The 18,694-nt window shown below is 40.7% G+C and overlaps 1 protein-coding gene across 5 annotated transcripts in view; it reads right to left on the bottom strand.

Moving 5' to 3' along the window:
• Positions 1-12,503: 12,503 nt before the first annotated feature.
• Tps1 (Trehalose-6-phosphate synthase 1) overlaps positions 12,504-18,694 on the bottom strand; it is a 36,841-nt gene continuing 30,650 nt past the window's right edge. For 4 of the 5 annotated variants that reach the window (XM_078196260.1, XM_078196262.1, XM_078196261.1 and 1 more), the window contains 8 exons: positions 17,912-18,076; positions 17,587-17,815; positions 16,933-17,249; positions 16,491-16,864; positions 16,207-16,398; positions 14,551-14,887; positions 14,181-14,474; positions 12,504-14,016 (listed from right to left, as the gene is read on the bottom strand). In XM_078196260.1, coding sequence (XP_078052386.1) covers positions 13,774-14,016; positions 14,181-14,474; positions 14,551-14,887; positions 16,207-16,398; positions 16,491-16,864; positions 16,933-17,249; positions 17,587-17,815; positions 17,912-18,076 — 2,151 coding nt within the window. In that variant the 3' untranslated portion in view covers positions 12,504-13,773. The remainder of the gene's footprint in view (positions 14,017-14,180; positions 14,475-14,550; positions 14,888-16,206; positions 16,399-16,490; positions 16,865-16,932; positions 17,250-17,586; positions 17,816-17,911; positions 18,077-18,694) is intronic. The other variant, XM_078196259.1, reaches the window with a different exon arrangement.

The raw sequence follows: 18,694 nt of genomic DNA, 5'->3' as shown, positions 1-18,694 counted from the left end.
CCCGTCACGCATTAGGAAACAATGCCCACGTTTCAGTATTTTATTTAATGCTTAAACCTTTCACTCAACTTCTCCAGCCTCTTTAAATCGTTCGCATGACACTGTTAATATTCCAGTGCTCGCTGCAGCGACGCTATTTCGACGATAAATTAATAAACAATATGATTTCGTTCTTTCATTGTGCCTATGAAATTTCACATGTAATAAACTTCACGCCAACGTTGTAGAAATTTCATGAATGTAATTTGCCATTTAACAGTCAATTAGAACGGAAATTGTTGATTAATGAAATAATTTATTAATTATTTTTATGTTGATTTCCAATTGAATGGAAATACGTTTCTGCTATTATAAACTTCTATAATTTCGTAATATTCGACCGCAAATAAGAACGATTAATTTGCTACGAGGGAAAATAATGAAATCACAAAATTTCTCCGACTCAATTTTTTTCTCTTTTCTAATCGCAGTACCTTGGTGATTCTAACGATCTTATTCTATTTTCTCCGTTTTCACATTATTTAAATATCGTGATCATTTACTTTATGTTTTATTGTATCTGTTTTATTTATCCTGTTCCATATGCTACTTATGTGACATATTGTCATACTACTGCAACACCGATACTGTCTGAATGAATTCAAATAAATAGTGGCAAATCTATAATCGATTGTATAAAAACTATGATCAACCTAGAAAATTACTATTAATTTTAAATTAGGATTGGAAACTTCAAAATATCGAAGCCTGTGGATGCGGATTGCAGCACCACCGCCATGTTTAAACAGAAAGAACCCGACGCTGGAGGCCTCAAATCAAACAATGCCCGATTATTCCTTTATCCTCGTGGTCATTTTGATTTTACAAGCGTTCCCGCGACGCAAGGCAGAAAGAACGCCTGTCTTGACCCACGGAAACCAAATATTTGCATCCCATAACCGACTGGGCTAATCCTCGTGGAAACTCGCCACGGGGCTGCGGACTTTCACGGTTAGATTATGATTTTTTTTTTCCGCCGCGGCGTATTCGGCGTCTTTTGACTAACAGTCTCCGCCGTGAGTATACGATTCCGACGAGGAAGGAACAATATTTATGGTATAGGTTAAGAGGAAGCACAGGCTCCGCGGGTTCCGCCATGAATAGCCGGCCCTTCGGGAGGAAACGTCGCGCGACTATTCAACCCCCGGAAAATATTTGCGGTGGCTCGCTAATGTTCACACTTTTCCAATCCCTTTCACTTGTTCCGCGTCGTTTTTCTTTAATCCTTTACGATGTAAAGTTTTATCGGTGTTTGCCCTCCCACTCCGCTCTTCATCCGAGAAGAGGTAAATTCATCGATCGTGTGCTTACCAAAAGGATACGCAAGATTTTCTAAAATATTTCAGAGTTTCCACTAATCGTCACCGTTCACCAATTTTTCCAAAAAGAAATGATTACAAAAGTCATGCTTCTATTAAACAATTGTCCGGCTATGACGAAGTATAAAAGAAGAATGTGTGAAAGTTGCGAGAGGGTCTTTTACCATATGGACGCGTAACTATTTCAGTAAAGAGCGCGAGGACGAGGCGTAGTCACGGAAACGAGAAAGTTTAGATATCCGTGAGATATCGTCACGCCGGAAGACAGAATTGTCTTTTCGTCGTCGCGATGTTTTCGCACGCGCCGCCACGCAATTATTTATCACGGCAGACGTGCGTACGCGAGGACGCAGGACAATCGCGAATTTATTGGCTCGTACGTTAATTACTTTAATTATTACACTGATGTCAAAGGCTGATCAGAGTTACAAAGGAAGTTTATTCGACGCGGAACTATGTTTCCATCGCCCCGAGTCACTGATCGCCAATTAATTTTCCATAATTGGACGGTCATGCTGGCACGATACACGCCTTGACGCTCGTATCGGCCGCACACGCGTGCACACGTACCCACGCTTTCGGCTCTAGTGATGGAATCGAGTGAACATCCATCATGGACAGCCATCGACGATCTCCGTTCCCTATATCGTCGGGAACAGCCCACCTTTGCAATTCTCGCTGATACGCGTTTTTATTTCATCTTTGATAGTTTCATCTCAAGTCAAACCACTCGTGCGATTTAAATGTTTAATAAAATGTCGTTTCAATATAAAACTAATAATAGCGGCAATTTTTGCAACTTCGTTGAAACTTTTTAATGCGATATTGCCCTCAAAATTCCACCCTGCACACTGAACTGTAACTGATGATACAGTCTTACATTGTTATGCAACCGAATTTTAAGATCATATTCGCACGTATACGTAAATACAAACGCATGTCCATAGACTTATTCAGCTGTATAATAATATAAGAGTAGCATTATCGGGTACAGTTTATGTATAGAGTGGAATTTTGTGAACTATGTTGCACTTGGTCCCATTACTGTCGCGTTCGATGGCTCGCATACAGGGGAACGCACTTCGAAAATGTATCGGCGTCGACCGGTACGGCCGCCACGCCGTCGTATTTTCACCGCGGAACCAATTAACAGTTTTCACCTATTCCTTTTTACTGGCCGGCTCGAACTGGAAAAACAAAACGCCTGCCGGCCCCCGGTGCGTTCGTGTGCGCGTGTGTTCCTATCCAGCGTCACGAGAAGAGAAAGAGTAACGAGCGCGACGCTCTGGGTCTGGCTGGGCGATGAGGGGTGTGTAGGCGGTCGACGAAGGACATGAACGAATAAAAAAAAAAAGAAAAAAGGGAAAGAGCGAGCACGTTGATGGCCTAATATCGGCGGAAAAATCAACTTCGATCTTGTCGAATATGTATCGTAACACAGCCGCTTTGTGGCGTTCTTCTTTCATTGCCCGGCTTGTGTCCCACACGTTCATTGTGCCGACGTACCGCTTTTTGCACAGGCAAAATGGAGACCCTGATCGTTTGCCTTCCGTTCAATAGAAAACTCGTTCGACGTGCTGTACGGCTTCTTAAAAGGTTCTTCGGCCTATTTCGTCGCATTTCGATCATTTTTGCTTAAAGCCGACCCAACCGCTATTACATTGTATCCGATCGTTATCTAAATCAGAGCGCGGAATTAACGACACGCAACATTCAGATCGCGAGCACCGTGTCTCCTGACTTCCATCGCGTATTTCGCTCATCTGTGGTCGTCTAAAATGCTACACGCATACTCATACACATAAAACAACACGAAACCATTGTCAGAAATTCAAAAAATTAGCTTCCGCACTTTATAGATGATCGTAAGAAGCTGTAATCGATACGGACGATTCTTCAATTGATATAATAAATATCAATTGTTTCGCGTTTTCCGCGATTTTCCGAAATTTTGTTCATTTCCAAAAATCGAGATGACAAAAATTGTAAGGTAAATCCTTCGAATTCTCTTTTACGACTGCAACGTGAACAGCTGGGTTCCGTGTGGAAATTCAATGGTAAAAATTGCGAGAGAAATGTTGCGTTAAACGCCGGTTCTCAACGAGCTGACCGAGGTTTTGTGCATTCATGAGAAAAAATGGGAAACCGTAAAAGGATTACAAAAATCGAAGGGTACGAATAAAGAGTATCAGTGCTTCTGACCTGTTGACCCTATAAAAGCAATAATAAGACATTTATTCTGATTTTGAACGAGTGTTATTGTATAATATATATATATATTAATTAAATAACTTAGAAATGTATCTTTACAATCTGAACAATCGTAAATGAAACAATAGTGATTTTCATGGGTTCCTTGAACATTTTTAATCACAATGTGCCAAGAGGAAAATTCTTTGAAAAATTATGAACTTGTCGTTTTTTATCTAGTGGACTAGATAAAAGGGGAACTAAAAGGAGGAAACAAATTACCAGGTATTTCTGGTAAGCGTCTTTCTTTCGCGTATAGATCCACAGTTCGTTATCGAATTAAGCAAGATCGATGTAATATGCTATGAAACATTAGGTTACTTTTATTTTCTTCTAACGCCATATTATGTTTTTCGATTGGACCGCTGGCGACGCATGCTAATGGCCTGAAAAATCGATTTGAATCTCGTGACGGTCGAGGCGGGGGCTTTTAAAGCTATTTCGCCGCGGATTTCGCTAAGTGATACCAATAACCCGATGGGACAACAAGCCGGGCCCTTCAGAATTCGGCGGAGGATAAACGAAGGGCCACCAATCCCGGGGGATGTTATCTAATCCCGGCGGATTTGTTGATTCTAGAACTTGCGCTTGGCAAAGCGCAATGTGGTTTCCATGTAGTGTTGGATTACCCTTATTTTTTGCAGGCCTAAAGGCCCTCCCGAAAAACTTTACCGTGGTGAACCAACATTCTTCTGGCCTCCGTTTCAATCACCTTCGAATCCCCTCCTGTTCCGTCTCAGCATTTTCTACTTAATCACGTCCATTAAATCGATCGCGTTCAAGGGAAGCGCTCACCTTTTTCGAAATAATAATGCCATTTACTTTCTTATCAACATTGCAACTACAGAGAATCAAAATTTCCTATTAACCACGCATGTCTCGCATTTGATCAACTCGGTTTAAAAAGAAACCCAGCAAATTAATTAAGTAACCGTATAATTCTAGAAACATTAAAGCAGTTCTGCTTAGTCCGAATCATTGAGGTTCTACCAGAAAATAACTGCGTTTAATTATTTACAAAACTTGTAAGCAACTTCTAACAAGTTATGGAAAACACTACTAAAGAACCTGTACCTAATTTCTATACCATAAAAGAGCCAAAACAAAAATCGAACATTAACTGTAAGGTATTGTTGTAAATCCATCTTGGATTCAATCATGGAAAAGATGTTGCAATGTTGTCAGAGAAGTGATTCAGGAGCAAAACATGGTTCAAAGTCTCTCGAATAATTAAGAGATCAATTGACGAATAAAATGGAATATTGAACAAACCCGAACTTATGTACGATTCGGCGTTTCTTTCTGGGCTTTCATGAACAATTTGATTGAATCGTAATGCGATAAATTCATCGATCGCAAAAGTTCTGCGATCAGAATAAAGAAGCGTCGACGGTACGAAAACGGGGAACGGTGGAAAAAGGGAGGAAAGGATTTCCATCGGTGGTCTGTTATTATACCGTCCCGTGGAAATGGCGGGATCGCGCTTTATCGGGATCGAAGTGTCCTCGCGGACGCGGTTCTCGATTCGCGAAAAACAAAGACGCAATCGCGCACTTTGCCCCGCGGTTGCGTCTCATAACGATTAATCTCATAAGATTATTCTATTACACGCTACGTAAACAGAAAGCACAAACGGACGAGCGGCGCGCGCGAAAGGGAGAGCGAGAGAGGAGAGAGAGAGAGAGAGAGAGAGAGAGAGAGAGACGGGGCTCTGGCAGTGGTTTCTGCGTCTCCGGCAGCGGGCCGCCGATGTTGTTTGGTCTGAAAATACGTTATTGTTTCACCGCGATAAAAAATTCAGCGTTTGGATAATTACATCAGCGCTGATCGATCCCCAAGCCAGCCCCCGGCGGATTTTCGTTGAGTTACTGACTTACTTCGGCTGCACCCTTTCCCTCGCTCCCCGCCCCCCTGCCAAACAGACACCGTTTCTCAACCGATGTAACAAAAATCTCTCCGATTGATCGTTCCTATCGGTAGTCATGCGAATATTCTGCAATATTCCCGGCGCGTTTTGTGCTCCCGTTCGCTTCGTTAATTTACCTTGTTATTTTTATTACTGTTTTATTGATTCCGAAAAAACGGGGTCAACACGAGGGAAGATCCCCTAATTTTACAAATTTCGAGACAGCATTTTTGTTGGCTGAACAAATTTTTATTAATCACCGAGCTAACTGTGAAATGTTTAAAAATAATAGGTTAAACTTTCTTATGTTAATACTCTGATGGTAGTTTGAAGTCTCTTATGACTAAACTGCAGATTTTATGAATTTAAATATGTGAATTTTAGAATCTTAACCTATATGTTTAAAGTTGTTTAGTAAATATCTTATGACATACATATTCGGTTGGAAAGTTAATAGAACAATAATAATTGTATTAGATTGGTGCATATGAAATGTCGGATTTTTAAGCGAGTATATAAAACTGCATATCTTTTTTCAAAAGCTATGAATTTAATCAAAATGTGCCCCATTTGTTTTAATACACTTTTCCCAACGCGAGTTTAATTCATAAATGTCTGTCTTCAAGAAATTATGATTTTTCGGATCAATAAACTATAGTATGGAATTTTTCAGACTGTCTCCATTTGCATACTGTTTAGCCCACAAAAACTACGCATACCTCGTACAAAACAATTGCGAAATTAAATGAAGTAAAATATAAAATTTTATAAAATATAGATCTTTCGCCAAGCGACTTTCGTTAATTTAAACATTTAGGACAGTTTTTACGGGCTAAATAGTATATAGTATTCATATGCACCAACCTAATAAAATGCACTTTACCGCATAAGATAGAAATACTATAAGCCAGAAGATTTATTTCGATTTATAGTGCTCGAGGGGCGAGCGTCGCTGTGGACGACGGGTATTGGAGCGCGCAGTATTTTGGGCGGATATATCCGCCAGCCGTCCGCTAAGGGTCTCTAACGTCCGAGAGGTAGAGGGGAAGTTACGAAAATGCGGTAAAATGCAATCGCAGAGCTGCTCAACATGCTTCGCGCGGTTTGTAATGGAACAGCCACGCGCCGAGGGCGAACCTACTGGCAACGTAGGAGAGCTGACGTCAGAGAAGAAAAAGTCAAGTGTTTACGTTTTTCATGCTGGTGTTCGTTCTATTTCTCTTAATCCCGACATTATTTATGACAGGTCGCTGTTACTTTCTTCAGCCGAACAACGTATAATGGCAACATTGTCCTAAAACTGCTCAAAATCTGCCCGAGCTTTTACGGGCTAAATAGTATATAAATGAAGACACTCTAAAATATTCCATATCAGAGTTTATTAATTCTAAGGATCAGAATTTTTTAAGACAGGCATTTCTGTATTGATATCTTGTTGAAAAGGGTGTAGTAAAGCAAACGGGGCATATTTTGATTAAATCAACAGCTTTTGAAAAAAGATATACAGTTTTATATATTTACGTAAACATCCGACGTTTCATATGCACCAACCTAATAGAACTAATCGATGGACATCAGCTATCTTAATACAGATATAGTAAGAGTTATGCTTAACTCATCTTGCACCTAAAGGGTGTACCTTCAGTTCCAACCGTGGACTATTTTGGAATAAACAAATAATAATCGTAAAAATAAAATCATGTGTTTTTAAACTCGCTAAGCGAGTTGTACATAAGCTATGTACAAATAGAAAATTCGACCAAAGTAACTCGCCTCTAATCGTCTACACACGGTCTCTGCCCAAACACGAATCAAGGTATGCGCAGTCGAGGGGGCACGCGTGTACACAAAGCGGAAACCGACACGGGCGCGCGCTAGAAACGAAAATGCGTCTATCCGCGCCGATTTACAGAACGGGGCGAGTGTGTAGAAAAGGAAAGCAGGAATCGGTTTTTCGATGGAACCACCCGTGCGTGGCAGCTGAGATCCCTTTTCCCGAATCTTCCCATTCGCATTTCTTCCTTTCTTACCTCTTCTGAGACCTCGTGTTTTGCCCGGCTAGATAATCCCTTCGACCGAGGCACAAGGAGGGAGAGAAAAGGATAAAAGAGAGAGAGAGAAAAGAAGAAAAAGGAAAAAATCGAGAAGAAGACAGAGAAATAGAGAGAGAGAGAGAGAGAGAGAGAGAGAGAGAGAGAGAGGAGAAAGAGAGTGAAATATACAAATGTATAGAAATAGAGAAATAGAAAAATAAAGAAACAGAAAAACAGAGAAATAGACAAGTAGATAAATAGACAAATAGACAAATAGACAAACGAATAAATGAAGAATTAAAGAAATAGGCAGCAAGAAAAAAGGAGAGAGAGAGAGAGAGAGAGAAAATATTAAAATAGAAAGAGAGAGAAAATATTGAAATAGAAAGAGAAAGAAAAAAGCCAGAGAAAAGAGAGAACGAGAGACAGTTAGAGAGAAGGGGAGAGGGAGAGAGGATAAACGTGGATCAGAGTGAAGAAGCGAGAATCTCGGTCTCTCAGCGAGGGGCAGAGGGAGGGCACGACCCCGGTGTTTGCCTTTTATTAAACTCTTGTTAAACGCCGCCTTTCTTCGCACACACAATTGAATCGGCAAAACAGCGAAGATAATGCCCCAGCCTTGGCTGTGCATGGCCGAGGGCTGGGCGAGACCGGGCTTCCACGTCGGAGACTTACCGCAAACACCAGCTCCTTGTGCACCCTGAAATGGACACCGTGTAATCCGGCTCTTTATACGACGATGCCAGCATTTGACCGGCTCTTCCAGGCATGCACATCGAACCACTCCCGGTAATAAACGCTGCCGTGTCCGTCCTTTATGAAAAACCTCCGCCGGATCTTCGAACGACCGTGAAAATCGAACAGAACCGTCCTTCTATTCCTTGTGGGGCCAGAACGAAAATATTTGGATATTTCGAGCGATATTTGGCGAACCCGCATCTTAAAGCGTGCCATTGTCGATGGTAACATAGCAGATATTCCTTACCGGTGGACTCCGATCGTCTGCTCACTTCTCTCGCTTCCTGGCACGTCTTCATCCTGCGGGATGCTGTCTGTCTTTCGGGTCGTTGTTGGGAAAAGACAAGTTGCTTTAGCTGAAATTCTCATTGTCTGTAAAATTATTGAGATTGCGCAGTTTAGAGGCAAAGCGAATTTTTTCGTAGATTATTAAAAGTTGAAGTACAAAAGATGGCGTTTGTGCACTTTCTAACATTTATAGGATTGTATATGAAAAACTAAAGTTAACCATTTGCACTCAAATAGCATAGAATTTAAAGCGTTTCATTCCTTCCAAATTATTTTAATATTGTATACCCAATTGTATAATGAAGAAATTACTTTAAAAAATGATGTAGCAATTGTGATATAGCAAATGATATGATTTCATGAGACATTATCCACTCAATATTTTTATGCAAGAATATTTTATAGTAAAAGCTGTGCGAGACTTCGATAAATTCAGTATTACGAATATACGTTTGTACTTCTCTTCCGAAGGCACGAAACAAAAAACATAAAATAATTTTCACAAAAATAATAAAATATTTCAAATTCGAGTAATTATCATCCAATTAAAATATTAATGGTCATGCAAATAACCAATTATCATCTCCTCAGACATTTTTTTTTAAATTTTTGAAGCTATTATTATTTCTGTTACACTTGAGCGCAGTCTTCATGAGCTTATGAAATCATGGTCTGCTCTTCGAATGAAGATAGCTGAATTTATAGTAATCATCCACTTTATCCCTGCAGTTCTAGTACAATAAGACGAACAGCTACATATCTTCATTCGAAAAACAGATTTGGCAGTAATTTTCAACATATTTGCATATCACATTCGAAAGATCTCCGTGTCACGTTCGTCAACGACGTCTCCTGTTTTCGCAACATCGGCCCGATAGGAATTGCATTATAATTATAATTGTCCCGAAAATAAAGCTATCGGCAATCGCATTCAGTTTTATTGTTTACACAGAGTATCCGGTTTTCGATTCAATTATCGTTATCCGCCGGTTCTTCGATTCGCGCGGTATCGGCTCGTGTTCGGATCGGTGGAATCTTCGTCAAAACAATTTTAATTGCGGCTCGATAACGCCGGCAAAGCAAAGGTTACACCGAGGACAAAAGAACAGAAACGGCGAATGCACGATATTACAAAGTGTACAGCCGTCGCGTCGCGAAAAGAAAACCGTTGCGAAAAATCGCGCGACCGCGCCACGAATGAAAATTCGTCGAAACGCGCCCCGACGTCGATGGAACCGTCCGATTTTTCGTTAGAAAATAAAATCAAATAAGCAGCCGATTTCAATTGTCCTTGTTACGATTTTTTTACATTTTCCAACGGTTTCCGGAAAACGCCGGATCTGGGATGGGACAGTGGCCAGGTGCAATCATGAAAATCAAATGGGGAATGAAGGAAACAGCTGCGCGCAATTTATAAACGGTGTTTATTTTTGCAGTTCTGTTTCCATTTTTAATTTCCGTTTACAACCACAAGGACAGTCTCTACACTTGCATACGTATATACAACATATATACATATATATTTTTATATATACATATGTATATATATATTTTTTGTTTTCGGACTTTTGATTGAAAAATCTTGCGTGTTCTGTGTCCCTACGTGTCGTCCTATGCTGCGGGTCTATACACAAATACATAAATATCGTTCACTTCTTCTGATATAGTGTATATCAAGGTAAAAACTAAGTACTTATACAAAACGTAGATGAATTCACTTAACAAATTCATCCTGGTTTCACCTTGCTCTTCTTCCTTTTTTTGGTTCGTTTTTAATTGTTTTGTTACAATATGTTGGGACTTCGTTACAGGCACATTATAAGACACTCTATGTGTGCATACATATACAGTACGTGTAACTGTTGCCCACATACGTGCACTGTATACACGCATACGTTTTCCATACTTTCAGTAAGAGATATGATATTTGTATACCATTCTAACATTTACTCTAACTCACTTTTTTTGTGTCTCGACGCGTCACAACACTACGCTAGTAGTGTCGCTCGACATTCCGAGTTCTTGCTTTTTATATATTGACTAGCGATAAGGATAATTGACTAATGGATACCAAGATGAAAACACGAGATTGGATTGGTGGGGAGCAGACCTTGTTCCCGCAGGTCAAGCCACTGGAAATAATCCTAGAATTCTTTAAGCACAAGTACTTTTCGCAAACGAAGAGAGATGAACATCGATGAAAATCCAGGTAAAACAGAAAACAAATAAAAGTTTATATCAATTGCACAATTGTTTATACGGGAAACGTTTAATCAATTATTCTGTAATCGAGACCTATAATGATAACTCGGTTCCTTGATTTTTTAAAAAATGGAACGGGCGCGAATTCGTAAAAGTATCTCCAATTTCTTCGACCTGCTCGTTTTGTTCATCAGATTACGACACACGTACATAGTGCTACAGTCATAACTACGACCGTAACCATAATCGTAGGAGCAGTTGTCCCGGATAGGAACGGGTTGTTCACGTTCATTATAGCGATTTTTAACATGTTCTGTGTCGTGTGGTGACTCATGTTGGAAGCATTTGTTCGATTAGGTGAATGATCATTTTAACTTATTATTAGTATTATGAGCAGAATGTGTATGGAATTGTAAGTTAATTAGCTATCTGTTTAATTCTGTTCTATTTTATACTTTACCATTATAACTTATTAAGCTTTTTAATTTTGGATAACTTAATGTTTTCTTTTCGATTGAAAAATGGTAAGCCCAGGTGACACAGAACTCGTTAACATTTTTCTTGCATCTGTTAGTGTATAATAATTTGTCTTCTTCCGTTAAATCCTTCTTTGTCTTGGTTTCAAAGGTTTCTACATATAAAAATACACGTATATACATATATGCACTGCAATAAATCTCTCGTTTGTGTAACTGTGGAGTAGGGCACTCCACGTATGTATACGTGCTTCAGTTTCGTGAACGTATATTCGGTGTTATATACAGTGACTCGCAGCTTTAATTGCAGAGAATTTCAAGTCCGTACCTGAACAATAGATTTGGAGTTTTATCATGAAACTGTACATATTTATGCAAAAGATCTTTATAACAAAACCTAATGAACATCAATGGCACATCTATTTTGTTTTTAATATAAAGGTTGCATCACAATTTTGAAAAATGGGAGTCTGCATACGTAATTACGATTTTGAATATTTGAATTCGTCTGCGAGTCACTATATACAACACGGACACTTATGAGCACGCAACGGAGAAGCTCGAAATAAATCTAATGACAGTGAAAACAGCTTCGTTGAGAAGTATGACTCGTTTTGGCTGCTGTAACTATCTTTCTCCTCTAAAAAACATTTAATACCGTTTACCGTTCATTGGCTGTTGCAGTGGTTAATATTTTGTTAATCTATATACATCAGTCCCAATAAAATGATCCATAGAAAAATTCATGTTCAAAAAAATGTTCATCTTCTTCTTCTCTTCGTTATATTTTACTCAGGATAGGGCCGTACTCGTTATATACACATGCGCATAAGGACGGCCATTTTATTTCAATATAGTTCAAAGATATTTTTAAGATCTGTTCTGAACTTTGATATCATTGATGAAATTCGATCGAGAAAATATATCGATGGAAGATATGGTCTTCATTTTAGTTTTCGTCACGCACCATTAAGTAATGTGATAAACATATGGAATACATCCTTACAACCGACTTATTCTACTTAGAAAAATGTGTAAAATTTGTCCGTGTTTCAACACACCTGTCCCTTCAATAAAATCATGTTTGCGTGTGTGTTCGTAGAAGTCTGATTCATATGCACCGCATGGAAAGGACAAGCAAAGGAATAACATAATATTTTTGGGATTTTAATGACAATAAACTGGGTATCTTATTTAAACTGTGCACCGACAAATTAACGCTTGTTAACACGTAAGTAACCTGGTCATCAAATTCAAATCATGTATGTATTTTTACACGAAAAAAAACGTATCCGGGACATGTTCCCAATGGTGACTGATTCAAATAAAATTAAAGAAATCGTGTGTCTACGCTAAAACTTCTTCCTGCAGCAATCGTCATTCTTTGAATGATCAACGCGCATCGCATCTCGTGAGCGTTAAATCGATCATTTTTACACGACAGTTTCATCATCGACGGTAAATTTTAGAAACTAAAAGAAATCTAGAGAACTAAAGACCGACTGAATTATCGAACGTAAATGTTACACTTCTTCAACGAATGTATGTATGTGTATATATATATATAAATGTATTAACATTACAATATATTATCGACTTGCCTATCGTTGAGTAATATAAATACAGCAACGTAGCAACTCTACCAACGTTATATAAAAAGGTATACGATTCCGATGAAACGTTTCGGCGATGGAACAAGAACTTTCACATGTAATGATTTGCTATTCGACGAGTCTGCGAATATCAAATTTCGAAGAAGCTAATACAATTCGCCGTCACAGACAAATAGGAACAAAAACGAATATAGATGGCTCAATAATTGTATAACTTCGTACAAAAAGAAAACAGAAAATTAAACAAACAGTTTGAAAACAGCTTCTACGGAACGCGTTTACCGAAAGTGTTCCGTTACTTTGAGCGACTCTTTGCCTAAAACTAATAGCTAAGTACTACGGCTTCCGGTGGGTTCACCGGAAGTGAGTCCGCTACTGGACAAAGCAACGATTACAGCGAGTGGTAGAGGAACGTGGAGACCATGCGTTTATTTGATGAAGAAAAATTTAGCCATACGTGAACATTTATCCGCAAATTTCCCGTAGAAATTTGGATTTAAAGCTACATCAATGATTACCGGAGATATACACATCGATCGAAAGGTTCAAAGGTTGATTAAAAACGATTCGTTTCCACAACGGGAGAAGATCGGTCCCTCGGCTTGTGCTCCTGGATTGAAATCCTCGAGACCCGAGGTTCCCGGAAGTGAGTTGCTCTCGTTCAATTCTAGGTCCGGCCAAGAAAGAACCATTCGATTCTCCTATTCAACCCTTCAGCGATCCCGCAAACGCAGTCTGAATTATTAATTTACGCTACCTGCGACAGAGATTCCCTACGACCCACTTGCGATCTGTTCTTTCCTCTCGCTTGCTTGGTCTTACTCTACCAGTACATTAAAAGCCTGTGACGCACGCATGTCTTCTCTCGCGGACATGCACTTATAGTATGAACGAATGTTACGGCGTCACCTACGACTCTAGAACCGCGTTTGTTGGCGTATAAGACATCTCCATGGTAATGCCAGCGCTGCTGCGACGGAATCTCGATGGGATATCAGCGCAACTGTTGCGGGGTTTACGTCTGCTCAAGTGTCTCTCCACCCACTTTAGCATGGTCAACACGGAATCCGTGCTTGGCAGACGTCGCTCGGCCGATGTGCGGATGATGTGCGACGAGGCCACACGGAATGTGGCTGCCATACCTTTCAACGCCTGTAGAAAATAAACTTCTTTCACACATGGTAACTTTTATGAAAGAATCTAATAGCGAGGTTAGACAGTAGGATGATGTAGAAGAAATGAGTTCACAAGTGAAAATAACTCTGGTCGGTACAATAAGTGATGGATAACTTGTGGATTTCACATGGAATTCGTACCTTCATAGCGTCTTCATCAGTGACATCATCACCAGCGTAGATAATTCTGATACGCTCGCTCCAATCCAACCCGAAGGCTGTACGCAAGATGTAGATGGAAGCGTGGCCCTTGTTCCACTCTACCGGTGGCTTGGCCTCAATGGCACAGTGTGCAGGACCAGCCTTGAAGCCAGCATCCTCAATAATCTTCTTCGCTTGTTCGACCATCGATGTACGAAGTTCCATAGGCGTCTCGCGATAATGATACGTCAATAGAGCACCCTTGTTTTCTACCCAGGCGCCATCCTTACACAACTAAGGATCGTATAGATCATTAGTATATTAGCATCTATAAGAGCATAATACCTCCAAATTTAAAAAAAGTGCTCACTTCCTCCTGCAAAGTTTGCATCAGGTTCGCCACCTTGCCCTCGAGTTCACCAGGCACCGGATGAACAAATTTGCTACCGTCTGGATGAAGAATCTCCAGTCCGTGGTTTCCAGCATAGGTAATACCCTCGATGCCGACCATCGACTTAACATTGTTCACATTCCTACCTGATATAATTGCTATGTACACGTCAGACATATTAGAGAGCCTCTGCAAGACGTTTTTGGTTTCTAGAGGTAAAATCGCGAGGTCCGGGTGAGTGGCGATAGGCGCCAGGGTACCGTCGTAATCCAGCAGCAAGGCCAGCTTATGGTTGTCGCCGATATACCTAGGGGACATGTGTTATCACTGGAAGGTTACCCGGCTTTCATCATGAGTCAGGTCGCATCGCACGCGCGGGCCCGCCGTCTTCCAAAAGCATTTTCTGACTGTGGTGCAGCTGTTTTTCTCCAAGCGCGATGGTCAGGTCGCGAACGGCACCCAAAAAATTTTCTTCTCAATAAGAAATATTCCCTTCATTCACATGATTGATTGAACTGTATCTGGGAGAATTTGCGTGGCGCTGGGAATGGACTTATCAGGGGATAGAACACGTGCCAAGTTAATTCGGAGGAGGACCATGGATGTTAACTCTCAGAGGACATGCTGGACCCTAAGAACTTGCAGCGATGATTGTCGCTGTTGAAGATACTCGCTTGACTGCTTTTATATTCGCATATAATATCTGCTTCTAAACTCGTTAATTGGGCAGGATGACTTTAAACAATGAGCTTCTAGTTGATGATTTTAACAGTACCGTCAAAGAAATTACAGAAAATTGAGAATACTGTGCGATCAACTTGACAAATAAAGAGAGAGAAAGAGAGAGAGAAAGAGTCTCAAGCGAGAAAGCAATAACTTCTAGCGTACAAGATGTCGCGACTAATGATCACTATTTTATTGCTGAACGACGTCTATCCCGTATGATGAACCCAAGGCTTCAGGATTCTGATGAGTAAAAACGAATACCAAATCATCTTTGGGTTCTTGACTCTTGATACTAAACTGCGCTATCGCCATCAGAGTCCGCACGTCTGCAACTCTAAAATAATGAACTTTGAATCGATTTTTGAAGGTGGTTCCAATGGTTAGCGGATTAAAGATACTACCATTTCGATTCATTGTTTATACAGGCCTTGCCACGAATGATACAGTAACATAGAAATTGCTGCAAGCTCATAGGGTCAACATGCCCCCTAAGAGTGAACATGATCCTTCGTCATGCCAAATTAATACAAGATCGTAATCCTCAGAAATATCGAAAGCACCATGTTGATAATTCGTGTATCCCACGCTGCGACGTACCCAAACTCATGCTTAACTTAAGAAATTAAATCGACTCTCGAGTTATATTCGATGTTTCTTCTGCATTGCATTCCATTTCAACGGTTTCGTTAAACGAGATCAGATTTTTAAAAGCATCCCCCATCGAATAATGTATAAGCAAACAGTTTGCTTATAACATTTAAGTGCGATTAATTATTGGATAAGGATTTTTTTGTTACATCTTTAACACCTTATTTGAATAGCTATTTGTCGTACATTATTGGTTCCCGCTTAAGCGTTTGCTCTGGTCGGGCCCAGTCATGCACATCAGATAACTCCAATGATACCTACTTGCTCAAGTAATCGTCGAAATCGTCCATGGTTACAGGTTGCATCGTCGTTGCGCCGACAGAGTCGCGTTCTTCCAGCGAACCCATCACCTGCAGGAACGACTTCATCCAATAGTTAACGTCGTAGATCCTCTCGCGACGTCGCAAGTAGTTCATCCTTAATGTGCGTTCGTCTTCTGGCATAGTAAGTGCTCTGGGAACACAACAATCGATTAGTTAGTTCAAAAAGATACGTCGGTATAGATAATTTTCTGAAACTTTAATGGGCCAATGTTCACAAACTACCTGTGTATAACTTCTGCTGCTTCGTCAATCTCATAAGGGTTGCAGATCAAGGCTTCGTGCATCATTTCTCCTGCTCCAGCGAACGGAGAGACGATCAGCACACCCGGAGGTGTGTTGATCTGGCAAGCGACGAACTCTTTGGCTACTAGATTCATTCCATCCCTAAGAGGTGTGACCAAGGCGACAGCAGCATCCCTATAGAACGCTGCCAGTTCATTCTGGCTAACGCAGCCGTAAATGTAACGAATTGGTGACCAATTCGGTGTCGTGAAGCGGCCATTGATACGACCTATCAATTGGTCCATCTCCAGTTTCAAGTCTTGGTATTCGCGTACGTCTGTTCTCGATGGCACGGCGATTTGGAGCATGGTTACCTAGAAATGAACAATTATTGGTCGACAGCTCTATGAGCTGGTTTTGCATTTTTGTGTATTATAGCCACCTGTTCGCGGTGCTCGGGATGTTTCTCCAACAGCATCTCGAAAGCCTTCAGTCTGTGGACCAGTCCCTTTGTGTAGTCGAGACGATCGACGCCCAACACGATCTTCTGATTAGTCAGCATAACTTTATTAGCGGTCTCGGCCAGCGAGACGAACCTGTCGAAGGGAATACCAATTGGAAGTGGTCGGACACGCACGGTTCGGCCACCGTGCTCCACCAACAGGTTCTTGCGGTCGACCCTGCAGCCGAGGCTTCTCTGGCAGCACTCGACGAAGTTCAGACAATAGTCCCGAATGTGAAAACCGACCATGTCGCAACCTGGCACGCGATTTTACTTTCATCAGAAATGGAATTCTATCGTTGAACATAAAGTTACTGGTCGGCAGACAAAACTGGGGCCAATTGCTGGAGTTGAATCATAGCAGACTGGTCTCTCAAGCTCTATCGCTAGACGAGCATCTTATTAGAGTTTTCATCTTACAAGTTAGACCACAATTGCAAACAGTATCATCTAGTCCGTTGAACGGCATCAAAGTGCATCCTGTTTCTCAAAAGTGATGCAAAAAACTCCACCAAATTTCGGCAAACCAAATGATTCAACTTGAACAACAACCAGCAATTCGTCTACCAACCAAGAAGACGAATGCAAGCTCACCCAGCATTCCCTGGAGGATTTCATCAGCCCATGGGAACAGCCTGAATATGTCCCATGGCGGGAAAGGGATGTGGAGGAAGAAGCCCAACTTTAACCTAAGGTTCTTCTCATCGGCGGCTTGCCGGATCCAGTTTGCAGCCAGCATCAAATGATAGTCATGCACCCAGACCAACGGTGTGCCATTCGATTGATTTTGCTCTTCCTTGTGGATCTGCTCGAGCGCGGCAACCTGAATGCAAGGCGAACAATTGTTATGCCGGACGATGTCCCGGAACATTCTACCAGCGTAGAATTATTCAAATCGAATGCATCTAATGGAAATTACCGTCTTCGCGGCGAATTCCTCGTTGACCCTGGAATACGCACGCCAATGCTCAGCGATGAAGGTCGCCCTGTCAGGCATAGAATGGAACAATGGCCAGAACGTGCCATTGCAGCAACCATTGTAGTACGAGTCGAAAATCGTCGGCTCCACGTGCACCGCTACCACCTGGTAAACAGTAAGTAAACATTCATACTTTATTAGTGGAAACTTAATTATGTCAGGTTGTAAGGTTTCTTCTAAGCTTGTTCCTTAATGCTTTGTCTACCGGCATTTTTCTAAATTGATTCTCTAAACATTTCTGAAAAAATTGTTCAACATTTATAATAATCTAATCCACAATACATGAATTTCGTGAAATTAACAAAAAGTAACAAATTCTTTTGAAATTATTGTCTGAAAGGAAATGATCGAACTTAGATATCATTTTCATAAATTGAAAAACCAATTAATACGGCTTCCAGTAAATAAAGTATTAATCTTACACACGCAGATTTGTTCTACAAGTAGGTGAAACCTGTTTAAAAATCTTTTATAAACAATCATAAAGTAATCTTAATTCCATTGGTTGAAGTTTTGTTCTTTTTAGTATATAGATACACTATTGTTCGTCGGGGACGATGACGTGCATAAACGAGCGACGATCAACACTAACGTATCGATGTCCATTTAACTGTTGCCAAGTTACTTATTACGTTCGAACGAAGCTACGCGGTCGTTCGTAGCAATTGAATAAATCTCTGCGACTTAGGGCACAATAGAAATAGAAATCTAACGTGGACGGTA

The sequence above is a fragment of the Augochlora pura genome, chromosome 2 (genome assembly GCF_028453695.1).
Source record: "Augochlora pura isolate Apur16 chromosome 2, APUR_v2.2.1, whole genome shotgun sequence".
Lineage (NCBI taxonomy): Eukaryota > Metazoa > Arthropoda > Insecta > Hymenoptera > Halictidae > Augochlora > Augochlora pura.
Note: the sequence above shows the minus strand (reverse complement) of the source record. Positions and strands in the feature narration are given on the sequence as shown.